The sequence below is a fragment of the Chlamydomonas reinhardtii genome, chromosome 6, assembly GCF_000002595.2.
Source record: "Chlamydomonas reinhardtii strain CC-503 cw92 mt+ chromosome 6, whole genome shotgun sequence".
Taxonomy (NCBI): domain Eukaryota; kingdom Viridiplantae; phylum Chlorophyta; class Chlorophyceae; order Chlamydomonadales; family Chlamydomonadaceae; genus Chlamydomonas; species Chlamydomonas reinhardtii.
The window spans coordinates 3918367-3936684 of NC_057009.1; the positions used below are offsets into that span (position 1 = coordinate 3918367).

At 63.0% G+C, this 18318-nt stretch overlaps 4 protein-coding genes across 5 annotated transcripts in view; 1 reads left to right on the forward strand and 3 right to left on the reverse strand.

Annotated features, from left to right (window-relative positions):
* The first annotated feature begins 399 nt into the window (after positions 1-399).
* Positions 400-3097, forward strand: CHLRE_06g278184v5 (uncharacterized protein). The gene is made up of 3 exons (XM_043063121.1): positions 400-692; positions 796-956; positions 1151-3097. Exons 2-3 carry the CDS (start codon positions 806-808, stop codon positions 2065-2067), a joined length of 1068 nt encoding a protein of 355 aa, XP_042923826.1. The 5' UTR covers positions 400-692; positions 796-805; the 3' UTR covers positions 2068-3097.
* Positions 3098-3348: 251 nt separating this feature from the next.
* Positions 3349-6673, reverse strand: CHLRE_06g278185v5 (uncharacterized protein). Its single transcript, XM_001697952.2, has 7 exons — positions 6501-6673; positions 6055-6150; positions 5820-5900; positions 5684-5711; positions 5349-5511; positions 4711-5186; positions 3349-4556 (listed from the first exon to the last, which is right to left on the reverse strand). The coding sequence occupies exons 1-7, from the start codon at positions 6544-6546 to the stop codon at positions 4010-4012; spliced, it is 1437 nt and encodes a 478-aa protein (XP_001698004.1). The 5' UTR covers positions 6547-6673; the 3' UTR covers positions 3349-4009.
* A 228-nt stretch (positions 6674-6901) lies between these two features.
* On the reverse strand, positions 6902-14405 carry CHLRE_06g278186v5 (uncharacterized protein). Its single transcript, XM_043063122.1, has 15 exons — positions 13805-14405; positions 13525-13625; positions 13083-13218; positions 12616-12822; positions 12335-12442; positions 11817-11981; positions 11412-11596; positions 11057-11163; positions 10667-10805; positions 10373-10442; positions 9923-9979; positions 9219-9770; positions 8968-9006; positions 8626-8735; positions 6902-8244 (listed from the first exon to the last, which is right to left on the reverse strand). The coding sequence occupies exons 1-15, from the start codon at positions 14294-14296 to the stop codon at positions 7899-7901; spliced, it is 2814 nt and encodes a 937-aa protein (XP_042923827.1). The 5' UTR covers positions 14297-14405; the 3' UTR covers positions 6902-7898.
* A 717-nt stretch (positions 14406-15122) lies between these two features.
* The window catches only part of CHLRE_06g278187v5 (uncharacterized protein), an 8933-nt gene continuing 5737 nt past the window's right edge, over positions 15123-18318 (reverse strand). For both annotated transcript variants that reach the window (XM_043063124.1, XM_043063123.1), the window contains exon 12: positions 15123-18318. This exon is cut by the window's right edge and continues 268 nt beyond it. In XM_043063124.1, the coding sequence (XP_042923828.1) occupies positions 15675-18318 (2644 nt within the window). In that variant the 3' untranslated portion in view covers positions 15123-15674.

The window sequence follows — 18318 nt, forward strand, 5'->3', positions numbered from 1 at the left end:
ACGTGGCGGTGGGGCTTTGGCGGGCTTCGGCTTGGCTTCGACTCATGCACGTATCGCTATGAAGGTCGGCAGTCAACCAGGGGGTGGGTGTTTCTCTCTGGGCCGGAGACGGTCCCTCGCGGCGTGGGTACGGTGTGCCCCCGCTTGTCGGACTGTCCCTTCAATTGTAATTCGCATCCATAACGAGACCCGGGCCAACGCCACGCCTGTGAAACGTGCGGGGGATCCACACAAGATGCGCACGACGCGCTGTGCCGGGCTGTGATAGCTACTTGCATGATGTATCACGTCATCCCTGTTACGTGCGCCTTGCACATCTCCCCCCCCGGAGCCATGCCCTGCCACTAGGGCGTTCGATCCTGAGCATGCTCCAAACTATGTCCATGCGAGTATGCTCACGTTACTTATTTACAGTCACAACAACAAAGTTTTTTAGTTGCGTTTTCGCCTCGCTGTATTGCAGCCGCTGAAACTTCGCGCGTGCACTAGCTGTTTTATCTGTATTCCGGGGTTGAGCATGTCATCGAAATACCATGAGGTTAGTCGCGCCGATCGCCGCGTGCTTCTTTGGGGCAGGCGCTATGCAAGACTACCGCAAGCTAATGCCTTGCGCAGTGGCTCGTTGCAGACTTCAAACAACTTTCCAGCAAGGAGCTGAGGTCACCAAAATTCAAGCTGGGAGCATACAACTGGTCAGCGAGGGGCACTGGTTGGGTGGGGAAACAGGCAGAGCAGGGGTGCCGGTGCACGCTGGTGACGGCCTTGCTTTGTGTGCGGGTTTCTTGTATGGCGCAGGCAGCTCTTGATGTACCCACACCAAGATAAGGAGCCCCGCACGCACATCTCTTTGTTCCTGGAGGCTGTCGATGTCGCAGCAGGGGCACAGCCGCCCACACTAGCATTCAAGCTTTACGTGAAGCACTGGAAGGACTCCAACAAAGACTCCATCTGCGAAAGTAGGGAAAAGAAACCCGTCTCCGCTCGCTCCCAGCTTGCGTGCGGCCGTACTTGTGTGGATGCGGCCTCGCAAAGGAAATGCGGACTAAGCCTTGCAACACCAGTCATCAATGTGCTATGCAGTATCTGCTTACCACATGATACACACCCTTGCTCGTCAAATGCTTACGCTCCGTGTTGTGGTGCGCTGCAGGCAAGGAGCCGAAAACCTTCAACGTGAGGTGGGGCTTCAGCGCTTTCTTTCCCCGCGCTCAACTCACGACGGACTCTGGTTTCATCCGCCGCCGCGATGGCGCCCTGCTCCTGGCCGCGGAGATTGAGCTGCCGGCTGGGCTGGCGGCGGCAGCAGGAGCAGCTGCCGGCGGCAGCTGCCGCAGCAGCAGCTCCAGCGCATACCCAGCTAGCATCACAGACGGCGCGGCGCGCCAGGACGTTAGCGGTGACCTCCTGGCCCTGCTGGAAAAGCCAGGCTCCACCTCTGACCTGACCATCGTCGCGATCGCTGGCAGCGACAGCGGTGCCGATACGGGAGGCTCAGGAAATGGTGAGGCACCGGCGGCTACGTGGCTGAAACGGAAGTTAGTCACGGACAAGGGACGGAAGGGCGGCTGCGTGGGCAGCCCGGACACGAGGCGCAGGTTCGACGTGCACCGCGCCATCCTGGCGGCGCGCTGCCCCTACTTCGCCACACACTTCGCCAGCGGCATGGGCGACAGCGCGGCCCGCGAGCTAGATATGCCGGACACGGACCCGGGCGCGCTGGCGGCGCTGCTTCGCTTCATCTACGGCGGCGAGCTTGTTGTCGCCTCCCGCGCGCAGGCCCGCGCCGGCCTGGCCCTGGCGGACCGGCTGCTGCTGCCCAAGGCGGTGGCGCTGCTGCGCGCGCAGCTGCTGGCCAGCCTGTGCCCCAGCGCCATCGCCGCCGACCTGATGTGGGCGGCTGGGTGCGGCGACCAGGCGGGGCTGCTGGTGGAGCTGCTGGACTTCGCGGCGGAGGCTGCAGACGAGGTGCCCCAGTCCGACTTGCAGCAGCTGGCGGCGGCGCACCCGGGGCTCACGGCGCAGCTGTTCGCCGCCAGCGTGCGCGCCGCCAAGCGCTCGAAATCTTGAAGGAGGGAGAGAGAGAGTGGGGCAGGATGTGTATTGGGGAGCAGTGGGTGTCGTCGCAGATTGGGTGCGGATGGGAAGTTGTAAGATGAGATGATGATAGCGCGGGCCACGGGGAGTGAGGAGCACCGGTGCTGCTGTCACAGGTATGATGCCTGCACGGCTTGAGTCTGTGGTTGGTGCGGGTACCGAATGCCATGTGATCAGGGAAATGATTTGTATGTGTGTGTAGGTGATGGCCAAAGCATCAACAACACTACTGCCCGCCTTGTACAGCACCGGTACCGTAACGTTCGCCAGAAGTTCCCCGCCTTTGATGATTCCCGGGTTGGCATGACTGCATGAATTCCATAAAGGTGTGGGCCGTGGGGACAAGGCCATGCATTTCATAGGTCAATCATTTCGACCCATACAGCTCAGCAGGTGTTGACGCTGGCAGGGGGGGGGGTAGAATCTTCCGAAACAGACCCCATGCCTCAAATGGATAGAGCTCAACGAGAAAATCACGAATCCGCTTTCAAAATTGAAAATGGGTTTCTGGATGCAAAGTTATGGCCCCTCAAAGTTGTCGGTCGGTCGGTCGGTCTGGGGTCCCACGAAGTTTTGCACAGGTTCGTGCCAAGTTTTGTTCCTAGCGCTTCTGTCCTGCAACACGCGGCGCAATGGGTGCAGCTCCACGATGCGTGCGTAGGTATACCCCAGGCTCAGCACACGTGCATAGTTTGGGGCAGTTTGGGGAGCGGCATGTCGGCATCTCGGGAGATGCCTGGGGAACTGGTCAGGGACAAGCCGGTGCCGGCCGGGTTGTGCATGGTGAACGTGTCAGCACATTTCACACTACCAAGTAACATCGGAATAAGCCGTTGCATAGCAGGCCAGTCTATCGAATACTTGTCGGCAGACGGTTGGACATGTCTACATGTCCACGTGTCGGTCGGCCAAAGTGTGTTCCCAAGGCGGATCATTTTACATAGCGATAGAGCTCACCGAGAGCAGTCGATTGGCACCAACCTGACAAAAAACTAAGGGGTTCTGAGGGGGTTTTGGGGGGTCGTACGGCAGGGGGGGTCGGTCGGTCGGTCGGTCGGGGGGTCCGGGAGGTTTTGTGGCATGGGGTCAAAAAAGTTCGTTCCTACCCCCCCCCCTGACGCTGGTGACCTAATGTGGTGCAGGAAGACCAGGACAGATGCGAACTGCGGAAGCTGTTGCGGCGGCACGTATTGCACAGGCCGCCTGGAGATTGTTCGCAGCTCTGCTAGGGCGCAAGTTGGCAAGGCTTGTTTGGGTTCAAGCGTTGTATCCCACGGTTGTATCCTGTCTCCTGCAATATATTATCGGCTTCATTGTTTTGCACCCCGATTGATTGGCAGCCTCGGGCTCTAGACAGTGAAGGGTCCTGACCACTGCTCTCGTCCTACAGGGACTGGCCTCGGCTCTACAACGTCATGTTCGCTTGTGCGTGTTGCGTTCTTTCAAGCACGTCGATAACAGGGACAATTATTGCCATGTTCAATTATTACAGTGCTGTCTGCACAACAAGAGGCTATACACTGCATCACTCAGCATGTTTTGCACCAGTCACCTGCAAATCTGCCAGTCAGTCCAACCTGCTCCACACCGCAGTCATGATGAAAATCCATGATGACGGCATACTCACGCGGGGGTCCTAGAATAGCTTATCAAGTCAGCGCTATCGCCCCATTACCGGTAACTAGCAGGGCCGAGTCCGATGCATTCCGCCGCGCCGACCAATCATCATAGCCGCGGCAGTTGCTAAATAATGTTGTTGTGAACACCCCACTACCCTGTCACGAGCCTAAAAACCCACGGGTTCATGCCTTCACCCACCAACCACATTGCGCCACAGCACCACGCTGCAACCAGCACGCCAACTGTCCCAGCGCTGCGGCCGCCACAGACGGCGCTGCTGCCAACGCGCCACTGTTTACGAGTAGTTCTTCTGCAGGAACTGGTCCAGCGGCTTGCCCAGGGCGTAGACGATGAAGCCGATCTCGCGCAGCTTGGCGTGGTCCAGGATGTTGCGGCCGTCGAAGATGAAGGCGGGCTTGACCATCTTCTCATAGAGCGCGGCGAAGTCGTACTTCTTGAACTCATCCCACTCGGTCAGCACACAAATGGCGTGGGCGCCGTCCGCAGCAGCGATGGGGTCCGACTGCACCTGCACGTTCTCCAGCATGTGGCTCTGGCTGCGGCTGTAGTTGGGGCGATCCCACTCGAACTTGGGCGCGGACAGGTCGCGGAAGATCTGCTCGGGGGTGACCTCGGGGTCGTAGATGCAGCACTTGGCGCCGTCGCGGATGAGGCCCTTGCACACGTCAATGGCGGGCGTCTCGCGAGTGTCGCCGGTGTCCTTCTTGAAGGCGAAGCCGTAGATGGCAATCTTCTTCTGCGACACGGTGTTGAACATGGCGCCGATGACGCGCTCCACGAAGCGCTGCTTCTGGTAGTCGTTCATGGAAACCACCTGGTACCTGCAGCGCGGGAGGAGACGGCGGGGAGAAGGCCCGAGTTACGAACCATGGCTACCCGCAGTCACCGGCTTGTGATCGGGTAGTACTGCGCCTCATGCTCCCCGGCCCCATGCCAGCCAGCCCACTTCAGCTTTCACCCTTCGAAAGCGCTCACCAGTAGTCAGCCACCTCCTTCAGGCCGACGGTCTCGCACACATAGCACAGGTTCAGGATATCCTTCTGGAAGCACGAGCCACCGAAGCCCACCGAGGCGTTCAGGAACTTGGGGCCAATGCGGCTGTCCGTGCCGATGGCATGCGCCACCTGGCTCACGTCAGCGCCGGTCGCCTCGCACAGCGCCGAGATGGCGTTGATGGAGGAAATGCGCTGCGCCAGGAAGGCGTTGGCGGTCAGCTTGGCCAGCTCAGCCGACCACAGGTTGGCGGTCAGAATGCGCTCGCGGGGGATCCAGTGAGCGTAGACCTCAGCCAGAGTCTTAATGGCCTTCTGGCCCGACTCGGTATCCGCGCCACCGATCAGCACGCGGTCGGGGTGCTGCAGGTCCTCAATGGCCGTGCCCTCAGCCAGGAACTCGGGGTTGGACAGGATCTCGAAGTTCACGTTGGGGTCCTGGCAGTTGCGGCGCAGCACCTGCAGAGTGTGGGCACAGGACGAGGATGTGGTCAAAACGTGATCAGCGAAGAGGCATTCACGGAACCCAACCCACATCAGTGGATATGTCCGCCCAAAGCCCTGACACATATCGCCCAATCCGCCCGCCTGCCTGCTGCGCTGGAAACGGCCCCGACCCACCTTGCCGATGGCCTCGGCGGTCTTGACGGGCACGGTCGACTTCTCAACCACGATCTTGCTGCTGGTGGACACCGAGGCAATCAGGCGGGCGGCACCCTCCCAGTAGGTCAGGTCGGCGGCCTTGCCGGCACCAATACCGTGGGTCTTGGTGGGGGTGTTCACACTGCAAAACGAAAGAGCGGCGGGGCGGGAAACGGTGTTAAGCTCGAGGGCCGCGGAAACGTTTATAACCCGTGTGATGCACCAATGCACCCCACCACCCGTGCGACTTTGTCCACGGTATTCTGTACATCGACCTGCCGCCCGCCCCTGACTGAGGTAAAGCCTCAACGCACCTGACGAAGATGATGTCAGCCTCGCCAACTGAGGGGAGGGGACGACAGAGATAACAGCGTAGGCAACCGCGTGGGTGTCAGCACCGTGGTGTGAGATGTCCGCGGCACCCTGATCTGCATCAACCCATCGCCTCACCGTGCTTCTTGGTGTCCGTGGAGAAGAACAGGTTGCGGCCGCGGGCCTCCTGCACAACCTCCAGCAGGCCAGGCTCGTAGACTGTGCACACGCAAGTGAAGAAGGAGAGTTATTTGAAAGGCCAAGCCAGCTCAAGGTTGTTGCACACAGAGAGATCGTGCGGGATCGCTGTTCCGCACGCACTGCAACAGCTTGTGGGCGGTGCAAAGCATCCGGGACCGCGTGTACTACTCACTGGGCAGCTTGTCGCTGTTCCAGGCCTTGATGCGCTCCTCGTTGATATCAACGACGACCACCTCGATGTCGGGGCACTTCAGGGCGACCATGGCCACTGCAGGGAAGGGAGGAGCAGCGGGAGTTGGAGCGCGGGAGCGATGGTGCACGAGAGCGTTGCAGGGGCGAGCAAGCCCAACGACGAGGCTTTGCCGCACAGACGTGCACAACTACATAGCAGTTTCCCAACGGCGACATAGCCGAGTATTGCTAGGCCTTCGGTGTAGGCGAGGAGGCTGTTGTGCCAAGGGCATCTTCCACTTTGCAACCCGTCCATACGCTGCCCAGAAATGCGCTCGCAGAAGCTTAGACAAATGCGTATATAGACCGCTATTGGGGGACGCCGCCCGGCCACCTAATAAACTGCCCTCGTGCTGCAGCCGGGCCCAGAACCTGCGTCAAACTTACTGGTGGGGCCACCGACATAGCCAGCACCGATGCAAGCAATCTTCATCTTGACGGGTGGGCGGAAACGAAGAGGGTTGGGCGAAGTGGAATGTGCTTGCGATCGGAGACCGTCTCGCGTCAAGGGTGATCTAGCAGCTAAAGACTAGATGTCTAGTACTCTGCATCAACTTTAGAGCGAGGATAAATAGTCAGGAACCCTGTGGGCTTTGGGGTTTGGGCGGGCAGGCAAAATGCGTACGGTGCCCATGCAGGCCTGAAATGGCCAATGGCATGCCCTCCGTAATGACCAGCTTCCATTTCTGTGAGCTATGCTCATAACTGCTGTAATTGTTTGCGCTCAGGGCCGCTGAAAGGTGGGCCCGGGCCCGCTACTGACCCTACGGCACGGTTGCCCCTTCCGTCCTCCTCCTGCGGCTTTCAAAGGAAGCTGCGTGGCGGCAAGCCTTGTCCCACGAGATGTGAAGATCTAGCTATCAAGTCTTACCCGGAAGCCACGGACCATACGCACGCCCCCCAAAGGTGGTGGCGCCGTGCAAGCCCCTCAACGACCAGCGCCGTCAAGGAAGACACTAGCCATGCACACGTGTCCCCGGCACCAATCAGCCTTCGACTGTGGCCTGAGGGACATCCCGTGGCTTCAGTGGTGCGCGCCGCCTCTGTGTGGAACGAACTCCGCGCACGTGAGGCTACGGCACGAGGCTTCGGCCTCCAGCCATCCACCTTCATCCACTAACCCTGTCCCATCACACATCCACTAACCCTCTCCGCCTCATGCTCACTCTGCTTTGTTTGTGACGGTACACCGCCTGTATGCGATAAACCTACCGTCGCCCCAGCCATGCCACTCTGTTTTAAGGTAACGCCACCAGTCACTAAAAGCAGCTCCGCCACCGCCAATAATGGTGAAAGGCATTAATTTCCCAAAACGCGCAGATGCGCAGAGAGAGCTGCAGACACATGTGCAGCTGTTTGTGCACAAACAGGTGCTTACTAGTTAGCGGTTTTAGAATGGAATCAGGAGAACTAGTCCAGTACCTGAAATGGGATATGTAATACTCATTCCTGCCTGCAGGCGCCGAGCTAGCAGCACACAGCTGCAAGCCCGCACATGATCCTGCATGGTAGATGGTGGCATGTGCTGCATCCGCCGGCGCCATTCGACCCTTTCGGCTGAATCTCTCACGCCGGCGGCTTGCAAGTACGGTATGCAAATGCTCATGCTTAGTGTCGTTGACCACATTATTCTGCTCTCTGCTCGCTCTCTGGCTCTCTGCCGTGGCCATCTAATCGACGTGACAGACGTGAGCACACTACAGTAATGCACAAGTACTCATGAGCGCGCGTGCATCCCACCATGACCACCCGATTGCATAGCGGGGCCATCCAGACAAGTCACTGCTACAGCTCTTCGGCGCTCATCATCATCGGCTGTGACCGGTGGCCCTTCGCCTGCTGGTGCTGCTGCCGCTGCTGCTGCCGGCCCCTGCCACCGACGCCCGCGCCCGCGACCAGCAGCGGCAGCCGGTCTCCCCCGCCGGCCCCACCGCCAAAACCGCCACCGCTGCCGCCGCCCGAGCTCCAGTAGGGGGCCGCCGCCATGCCATATCCCATGGCCGCCGCTGGCACCTGCGCCGCCGCTGCCGCCGCCGCATCGTGGGCCGCCAGCCCGCTGCCCAGCGCCCGCAGACCCGCTTGCACGCCACCCAGGGCGTGGTTGACGTCGGAGAGGCCATGCAGCGCATCCCTACACACATGCGCACGCCGGATACTGGGTTTGACCGTCTCAACTTCCGGCGAAACGCACGTTGGAGTTGGGTAAAGGGTTGTGGGTCGCATTCGCGTCAATCAGACTGTCCCTAGCTTCCACGTTGCATTTGCACACAGGAAAGTGCAGTTGGGTCCGGTCCACGACTACCCCACGAGGACTTTGTCGTTGGCCTCAGGCATAAACCCTCCCACTACCTTGCCCCCAACCCTGACCCTGCTCCCGGCCCCAGCTCCTGACCCCGCCACAAAATACTGCACACCGCGCACCGCACAGCCCCACGCCTATCCCCACCCCAGCCCCCGCCTCAGGCTCGGCCACATCACATCACAGCCTGGCAAACGCGCAGCATTTACGCACCTTGAGCCCTGCTGCACCGCGTGTGTCACCGCCGCCAATTCGGACCTCAGCTGGCCGATTTCGCGCGCAAAGCCGCCGGTCGCCTCCCGCAGGTGCTGAAGCACCTCCACCTGCGTGCGTGCGTGCGAGCAGTAGCAGGAGGCGTGTCGGAGGGATGGAAACGGGGACACGCGAGCCGAGCATGTGTGTTGGCGGGAAACGGGAACGTGCCACATGTGCGTTTAGGCTGGTGGCCCTAAGCCTGGAGGGCAAGGCCCGGAAACCAGCGGCGTGGGATGCATCCAAAAGCAGCCGAGGACGAAGGACGCAAACTAGCCAGCCTTGAGCGGCTGCCACACGCACCTGGAAATGGTGAAGGCTGCTGTGGAGCTCTCGGCGCAGCTGCGGTTTCGCAATCCAGGATGGAAATCAAACACAAGCATGCGTCAAAGTTGCTTACTTTGAACTAAATGACCATACGAGGTGTGATGCTTGAGACACGGCGGCACAGGGGGGGCGGGGGGCCGCACCGGATGCCGCACCCTGCCTCTCGTCTGCGCCACCCGCGATGCGTCATACTTGCACACCTAGTGACGAAGACAGTCACGACCCACCTGCAACATTTCGTTCAGCAGTTGATCCTGACTAACGGCGGCTTGTTGCTGCTGTTGCTGCAGTACGGCAGGCGACGGCAGCAATCCGCCGTACGGCCCGCCGTACAACCCCGCCGCATGCATGTACGGCAGAGCCATGCCGCCGTGCATGGGCAGTTGCTGCTGTCCGTTGAAGCCGCCATACCCCGCCGCCAAGAAACTTTGTTGCTGTGGCTGCTGCAGCTGCTGTTGCTGCGTCACGGGAGACAATGGCGCCAGCAGGGAGGCCCCGGGCGAGTGTGGCGGCAGGCTGTGTTGCTGCTGCTGCTGCTGTTCTGCCGGCATTGCAGCGTGGTTTTGCTGCCGCTGTGCCGGGTGGGGTGCAGGTGCCGTAACCCCGTTGCCGCCGTTTGCCGCTGCCGCTGCGGTCGGGCGCTGACCGCCGCCCGGGGCTTTGGGGCCGGCGGCGGCGGCGGCGGCAGCTACACTGCCTCCATTGCCGGCAGCGGGCTCCGGCGGCGGTGCCGGTGGTGCGGGTCGCACGATCTTGGAAAGGAGCAAGTCCACGAACGCCTGGTTTGGGTTGTAAGACGGCAGTTTGTGATTTGGGTTGTGTTGATGATGTTGTGGCCCAGTCAATGGCTTTGCTTGGAACGCTTCTGGCTGGCGCTCAGATTGCAAACACTTAACAGTGGCGTGCTACATACACGCACTCGCACATCCACCTGGTAGTACTCGTCGCTGTGTGTGAGGGCCTTGCGCGTGAAGACCGACCGCACAGCCTTTGCGTTCGTAAAGCATCAGGGGGGACCGTAAAGCATCAGGGGGGGACATGTGTTAAACAAGAACATACGGTACGGAACAATTCCGCCATACACGCGCGCGGGGGGACATGTGTGTGTGTGTGTTAAAAAATGAAACGAAAGCCCGCCCAGTTGTGTGTGTGTATGTGTGTGTGTGTGTGTGTGTGTGTGTGTGTGTGTGTGTGTGTGTGTGTGTGTGTGTGTGTGTGTGTGTTAGTCGTGTAGATGAAGCAGAGGGGAGAGGGTGGTGTAGAGCAAGGGGGCTACGAGGGTGGGGTAAGTTTGTTGGGTGGGTTGGGCCAGGCTGTTGGACCGCATCTCACCACAGTGCGCCTCAGGCACACGCGCCACACACGCCTTGCACACGCGTACCTCCGGCAGCTTGTTGATGGTGTCGTAGGAGGGGAAGTCGCACACCTTCTGGCCGTTGCCGTCCGGCCACCTGCAGGGCGTGTGTGTGTGTATATGTGTGTGTGTGTGTGTGTGTGTGTGTGTGTGTGTGTGTGTGTATATGTGTGTGTATGTGTGTGTGAGCCATGAGATGAGGGAGGCGCGTGTGCTCAAGTGTGGTAAGAGCTTCAAGCCCAACTTGTGGAGGGGGTGTGCATTCCGGTACACGGAAACACACGTCCGCACACACACACACACACACGCGCGAGCCCCAACCTTGATCCCTCCTTGACCACCAGGATGACGTTGACGCCTGCCTCCACCGCCGCCGTGAGCTCCATCATGCACCAGGGCGAGTCGAAGATGTTGTCTGTCAGCACAAACACCAGGTTGTGGCAGCGCCGCACGATCTTGGCTGCGACGAGGGCATTGGGCGCAGGCAGAGAGGCGCGAGGGCATGAGGGCATGAGGGCATGCGGGCATACGTACCGTATGGGTTGGATAGCACAAGGAGGGAAACACGCACGACTGTGTATGCGATGCCGACATAAGTACAATAAAAACAACGTTGTGTGAATATGTGTGGTTCCACACATGCTGACTCCCCTTCCCTAAGCTGCTGGCCAGGCCCGAGGCCACATGATCCTCCGGGTCTCGCTCACTCACTTAGGTCGGTGAGCTCTTCCCTGAACTCGTAGTCTAGGAACGTTGCGAACCCGCGCAGCACTAGCAGGTTGTACATGGCGCGAGCAAAGTCCTTGGCGTCAGAGCGCCTTTGGGGGGGCGGGGGCGGGGAAGGAGGGCGGGGGGAGGACAGGGGAGGCAGGTGTGGCCGCGTGGAGGAGACGGATGGGATGCTGGTCCGCCGTGGACGGCCTGTGGCTCTCACACCACACATATGCAGCATAAAGCCATTCGGGCGGCGAAGAGGGTTAGCGCCCCTCCCCAGCACAAAATACGCACGCCCGCACACGCACACACACCCAGGCACCTCTGTCACCGCCCCACACCCAACACCCACTTGTGCGACAGGAAGACGTCGTACTCCACAGACAGGTCCGCCTCGTCCCCCGTCAGCGCCCCGGCGGCGGCGGTGGCGGCGGCGTCGCCCAGCTGCTGCAGGTTGAGCAGGCAGCCGCGCGCGGCGTCGGCCACTCGCAGGTCGGCAGCCGCCTCGAAGCCAGCCAGCACCTCCACCGCGCCCGCCTGCGTGCGTGGGGAAGGATGGGCAGAATGTGTTTGTGGGGTGTGTTGCATGTGTGTGCGTGTGTGTTTGCGTGTTAGACAGCACAAGTCGGACACACGCGTGTGGTATGAAGGGAAACGACAAGTGCCCGCCGTGGAAACATGCAGGGCAGCGTATGCGCATGTTGTGCGGAATGAGGGAGGAGGAATGCGCGTCATGGTCGGTCACTTGCACACGCACCTTGTGCAGCAGGGGGTGCACCGCGGTGTGCATGGAGAAGTTTAGCAGCGCGCGTGTGGCCCGAACCACAGCGTCGCCCTCACTGCCGCCGCCGCCACCTCCCTCCCCGCCGCCGGCGTCGGTCCGGGCCGCCAGCCACTCCACCAACAAGTCCAACACACCGCCCTGCAGCACAGGACGCAGCGCAGGCAGCGGCAGCCGTGCCAGACCGTGGCGTCAACCCCGTGGCGAAAGCTGCGGCAGCAGTGTGCCGTACATGCCGTACAGGCCCCGCAAGCCCGTATCAGCCCCACCGCACGGGCTTGGAACCTGACCACTCCACCTCGCCCACCCCTACTCACACGGACCAGCTGTCCCCAAAGTCTTTTAATTGCCTTCTGGGTTTGCGCACCGCCTCTCGCCCACGTCCTCCTCACACACACACGCACACACACACACGCACGCACACTCGCACACACACAGGCCGGGCTTCGTTTTGTTGTGGTTTTTAAACACCCAATACGCCCGCCCGGTCCCACCTGCGCCATGGCCAGCGCCTGCTGCCCACTGCGCGCCAGTGACTGCACGCCGTGCAGCACCTCCTCCACGTCCCACAGACCCAGCTTGCCGGAGCCGTCGCCACGGACCTGGCGGCGGCGGCGGCGGCGGGGCATGCGCACGCACACGGTGCAATCATATGCGTCGTTCCATAGTGCTCTTCAGGTCATCCACGCAGGCAGGCAGGCAGGCAGGCAGGCAGGCAGGCAGGCAGGCAGGCAGGCAGGCAGGCAGGCAGGCAGGTGTCCACGCCGCAGCCCACCGTTGTGTCAAGTAGCTCCAGCAGCACAGCCGAGGGGTTGGTGGAGTTGAGCAACGCCTCGGCCCGGGCGGCGGAGCTGAGGGCAGTGGCGGCGGCGGCAGCGGCGGCGGCGCTGCCGCCAGCGGCCTTGGCGCCGGCGGCGGCCCCGCCGCCGCCACCGGTTTCCTCTCCGCCGTACACGTGTGCGGTGGCAATGAGGACAACCACCTTGCGGCAGTTACAGGTGGCGGGCGGGTGGCGGAAAGGTTGTTGGCGGACACTCATGCCCGCGCAACTTTTAAGCCGCGCAACGCATCGATGTACCAAAGTCTACTCAGCCCGCACCGCCAAGCAGCTGCCGCCGAGCTGCCCAGCTGGTGATCACTGCCGGAGCCAAAGGTCCAAACGGGTCCACCCCACGCCCCCACGCCCCCACTGTTTCCTTACGGGATTGGTTCAACGTTATCCTCACGCCCCCACGCCCCCACCTTGACCTCCTCCGCCACCGCTCCCTCTGGCTGCCCCGTCAGCACCGCCGCGCACAGGTCCAGCAGGTCGAGGTCTTTGAGGGAGGTGTGCAGCGACTCGGAGCGAGCCAGGTTGTACAGCGGGCCCAGGAAGGAGCTGGAGGGGGTGAAGTGTTGGTGGGGTGAAGGGAGGCAGTTCATCCCAGAACCCAAAGCAAGCCAGCCGGGATGTGGGCGAGGTGGTTGGATGCGTGCGTGGGAGGGTGTGTGGGGGCGTTGCCGAGGTGCGGCAAGGGCCGGCAGGCGGCACGCCCACTTACCGCACCCCACACCCAAATCAGACCCACTGAGTGCGGGGTCTAGGCTCCAACGATTACCGTTTCCCCGGCTTCGAGTGACACGTCCCCGCTCGGCAGACGGCACCACCCTGCGCGCAGGCCCCTGCTTACGCAGCCACACGCACCACTTGTGGTCTGTGGGGTAGGCGTGTCCCAACGTGATGAGGCTGGGGATGAAGCCCATGTCACGCAGGCTCTCGCGGTAGGCCGCCGAGTTGGAGATGATCTGCGCCAGCAGCGCACGTGACGTTTGACATGCAGCATGCGCACGAGGCGACGCTAGGCGAGAGCATGACAGCAAGTGCCTTAGAGCATGCAGGCGGCGGCGGCGGAATGTGAAACCCGCCCCTGCGCCCTGGCATGTACGGCACCATCCTCACCACCCACGTACCCGCGCCCACCCACCAGCAGAACACGGCCGACGGCACGTGCCACCTCCTCAAACTCCGGCCGCGGGTCCAGCCAGCGCAGCAGCTTCCCCACGGCCCCGAGTTTGAACGCCTCCGACAGGAGCTCCTGCTCGTTCTTGGCTTTGACCAGCGGCGCCAGCGCACGCAGCGCGAGCAGCGCGGTCTGCCTCTCCTTGGTGTCGAGCAGCCGTGCCAGGCGCTTCATCAGACCTTCCTTGGCCAGAAGATCCCGACAAGGCGGGTCCACTTGCAAGCACTGTCCGATAACGGCCAGCGCGCCCTGGACGCATTCTGAGCTCCATGTCGACGCGTCCAGCAGCCGTGCGAGCAAAACCACTGTGCCGGACAGGCGAAGCTTGGTGGATTCGTCGTTTTTGTAATCGTCTCTTGCTGCAAGCTCTTTGACCGTTGCTTCAACAGCCTTAGAGTCGCCTGCGGCGACCTGCTCGGCTAGCCGCGTGCCTAGAGCTGCCAGAGCCATTGCCATTGTTGTTTGAGTTCAGAAATAATCACATTTAAATGCGTACAATATGCAATGGCTTCTCAGAACTTCATACCGAGAATGAGTTTGTTCGTAAAATCTGGTTGCAGACCAGGGGGGACCGGACTCAAGAATACAATTACATATTCAAGCATAATCGTCATTCCATGCATGCATGATAACACGAGAAGGCGCCCGGGCCCGATGCCCGTTGTTGGAGGCACGGTTGGGACCAGCCACCCTCCCCTTGCCCGTGCGCTGCGCAGGGCTGTGTGATGGGACAGTGGCAAGGCAGGTTGGTAAGGTCCCTTAGGGCGCAGCTAATTCCCAAACCCAACAAATGGCAAACAGTTGGCAGAGGCAGGGCAAGAGTGCGTGGCTGGTCTAACGCCGGAGTTACTGTACCGACGAGTTGCTGGCTGGCTGGAAGTTTTGCTGACGCGCATTCCTCACGCTCCGGGCGCCCGGCCAGGCGATAGCACCACACAGACACACCGCAACGCCACACTCGCGAGGCAGAGCCGCATCGCACCTGCAGGAAGGTGACCAGCGTCCACGGATGAGCACGAGAGGCAGCCGCAGAGAAAATGCAAACGGAGTGCAGCAAAGCAATGGCCGGGCGACAGTGTGACAAGCAGGGGCGCAAACAGGGCGAGGCAAGGCAGAAGAGGGCGCCCGAATGTACGGATGAGTGGCGGGCGAGTGTGCGCTGCGCAGGGCTGCGCCATCCCCATTTCCTCCAGCTCCGCTCCCGCGCTCACATGAAGCACCTCTCCTTACCCAACAAAACTGTTATCACTGTCTGTCATACCAAAGGTCCGTGGAAGGAGGCTCGCCTCATGTCTGATACACGATGATCCAGCGAGCTCTGTGTCGGAGTCCTTTCATCCTGACCCTGGGGCATCCTACGTACCCAGGCCACCCCGCGAAAACACGACCATCTTTCAGCCTGCTCAACCAGTCGTCAGCCTGATCGACCCGTATGTACAAGGCGTACTTGTAAATGGAACTCAAGCTTGCGGCAGAGTGCTGCCGCGACTGCCCGAACATGAAGGGCAGCAGACTGCCTTCCCTAGCAGTTGCCAAAACAACGATGCTTTACGGTACCATATGCACATCAGTAAGATGCTTCTGCTTTATGCTTTCACATGCATTCAAGGATGATGCAGATGTAGCCTCCAGCGCATAGCCAGGGAAAGCCTTTCACCGCTGTCGCATGGACGGGCCGCCCTGGCGCCATGCATGTTCCCGCGCCCGCAACCACATACCATGCAACTACAAGCAGCTTCAAATGCAAAATTCGGACAACTATACAGTGCACACGACGCACATTACAGAACACACGGCAGGTTTGCTTTACTTTGGGCTGGTATGTACAACACCCCTACCCCAGGCTCATGTCCAGTGTGTAGGGCCTGTTGAACACAGGGTTGCTGGCAATGCTTGTGAACTTCAGCTCCAGTCCCCCGTCAGCACCCACACCCACACCCGTACCATTGCCGCCCGGCCCCAGCGTCGACCGCGCCCTCGCCACCTGGCCACCCGACACGCCGCCGATGTGTGCCACCGCCGCCACTGCCGCCGCCGCCGCCGCCGAGGCCGCCGCCACCTCGCTGCGCTTCCGCTGCACCATGAAGCTCGACAGCGTGTCATCGAGCGAGGACGACACCAGGAGGCCGCCCTCGTCGTCGAGCCCCGCCAGGCCCGACAAGCCCCCACCGGGCCCACCGGCCCCACGGGTCCTAGGACTAGCACCGGCCCTCGGACTAGCGCCGCCGCCGCCGTCTCGTGTGGCTGCACCCGCGTGCTGCCTGCGGCCGTAGGTGCCGGAGGCGGAGGACGTGCGGTGCTCCGGCTCGACAGGTCGCAGCGGCGGCACGCCGACAAAGGACCGAGACGAACCGCGCGGCCCAATGGGCAGTTCCGCGCCCAGTCCCGGGCCTGTCCGCGCACCACACAGCGCGTCGGTCCCAACCAACCCGAGCCCGCTGGATGTCGGCCGCAGGCGACTGAGGTTCTCCGAGTGCGCGGCCTGGGCAGCGTAGCCGGACTGGCCGGCCCCGGCCCCGCCCGCACTTCCGGCCATCGCCGCTGCGTAGGGCGAGTGTGCCTCGGTGTGAGAGGCGTGCCGCACAAGGCTGCGAGCGCTGCTGTGCCCGCCGCCTCCAGCTCCGCCTCCCAGGCCACCCACAACGCCGGGCCCCAGCGCGCTGCCGGCCCTGCTGCTGCTGCTGCCAAAGGACGGCATGGCGTGCGTGCGGCGCAGGCTGCTCATGAAGTCATCCATGGCATCAGCGGCCACACTGGCCAGCAGCACACTGTCACGCTGGCTGTGACTGCCTGCGCCGCCGTCATTGTCGTCATGCAGGCCGCCATAGGCGCCGTGGTGGCTTATGGCCGCACCCGCTGCTGTCGCGGCGGCGGCGGCGGCGGCGGTGGTGGTGGCAGTCGAGTAAGTGATGCCGGGGCCGCCGGCGCCGCGCGCCGCGACCGGCGAGATGGCGGAGGTGGGCGAGGCGGCGGCGGCGGCGGCGAGGGTGGAGGAGGCGGCGGCGAGGCGGCGGGGCGAGGGCACCGGGCTGTATGACCGACCGGGGCTGGACAGGCCGGCAGCCATGGCCGCCGCCGTGGCGGAGGTGGGCGAGGTCGTGCTGGCGCCAGTCAACAGCGTCAGACGTGGGGTAGGCCCTGCGTCGATAGGCGGCGGCAGTCTACCATTGCCGACGCCGCCAACCCCCACCGCCGCAGCGCAAGCGGCACCGCCAGCACCCCCAGCGCCGCTTTTACCTCCACCTCCACCTCCACCTCCACCTTCGCCAAAGCCCTCGAAGCCCGACCCCGCCTCCTCTTCCTCGTGTGTGGCCAGCAGGGAGCCGCCGCCATGCTCCAATGCATGGTGCGGGTGCAAGCGCCGGCGGCTGGGGCTGGGACTGCCAAAGCTCTGGCTGCGGCTGTAGCTGAAGCTCCGGCTGTGGCTGTAGCTGCGGTCAAAGCTGTCGCCGCCGCCGAAGCCGCCGTAGCCCGGCTGCTCCCCAGGCGTCATGCCTGTGGTGTTGGGCCGGCTGCTGAACAGGTGCAGGTGCGGGCTGCGCGGCCCCCGCGGGAACTCGTCCTCGTACACGCCCCGCCCCCACAGCGCCGCCGCGGCGGCGTGCCCCGCCGCCTCCGCCGCCGCCGCAGCCCCCAGCGCCCCGTCCTCATCCACCTCGCCGCCCTCGTCGCCGTCGCCGCCGTGCCCGCCAACTCGGAAGCTGGCCCCCGGGCCCGGGATGTGGTGGCTGAAGGCGAGCATCGTGCGCTGGTCGTCACCAATGATGGCACCGCCGTACACCTCGTTGCCGTACGGCGCCGTGCCGTACGGCCCCTGGCCGTACAGGCTGTTTCCGCCGCCGTTATAACCGCCGCCACCGCCGTCGTCGCCAGAGTCCGTCGCGGCGGCGCCGATCAGGCCCGGCTGCGTGGAGCGCCCCGGCGCCGCCGCCGCCGCCGCCGCCGCCGCCGCCATGGGCAGCGCGACGACGTACATGGGCGTGGGCGGCGTCAGCGGGTGCGGCGCCATGGAGCGTGCCGTCACGGTGAGCCCCAAGCCCCCGGGCCCCGGGTGGCCGGCGGAGCGCGAGCGACGCAGCCCGGCGGGGCCGCCGCCTGGCCCCGGCGCCCCCGGCACCTGCGGCCCTGCCGCGCCCGCCTGCTGCGCCGCAGGCGCGTCCGCTCCGTAGCGCGGCACCACACCACGGAAGCGCACACCGCTCGGCTGTCCCGGAAGCCCGGCACCGCCACCACCACCGCCGCCGCCAGTCGCACCCGCGCCGACTGCGCCTGCCCCCAGCTGCTGCGCGTAGATGCTTTGCAATGGTCCCAGCGCCCCTGGCTCTAGCAACCCCGCCCGCCCATGCGCAAGCTGCTGCCCCTGCGGCGGCGGCCGCGCACCACCTCCTCCTCCCCCTCCTCCACCACCGCCGCCGCCCGCCGCCGCGCCGGGCGAGGTCGTGGTGTCGCCGTGCAGCAGCCGGCCCTGCAGCACCAGC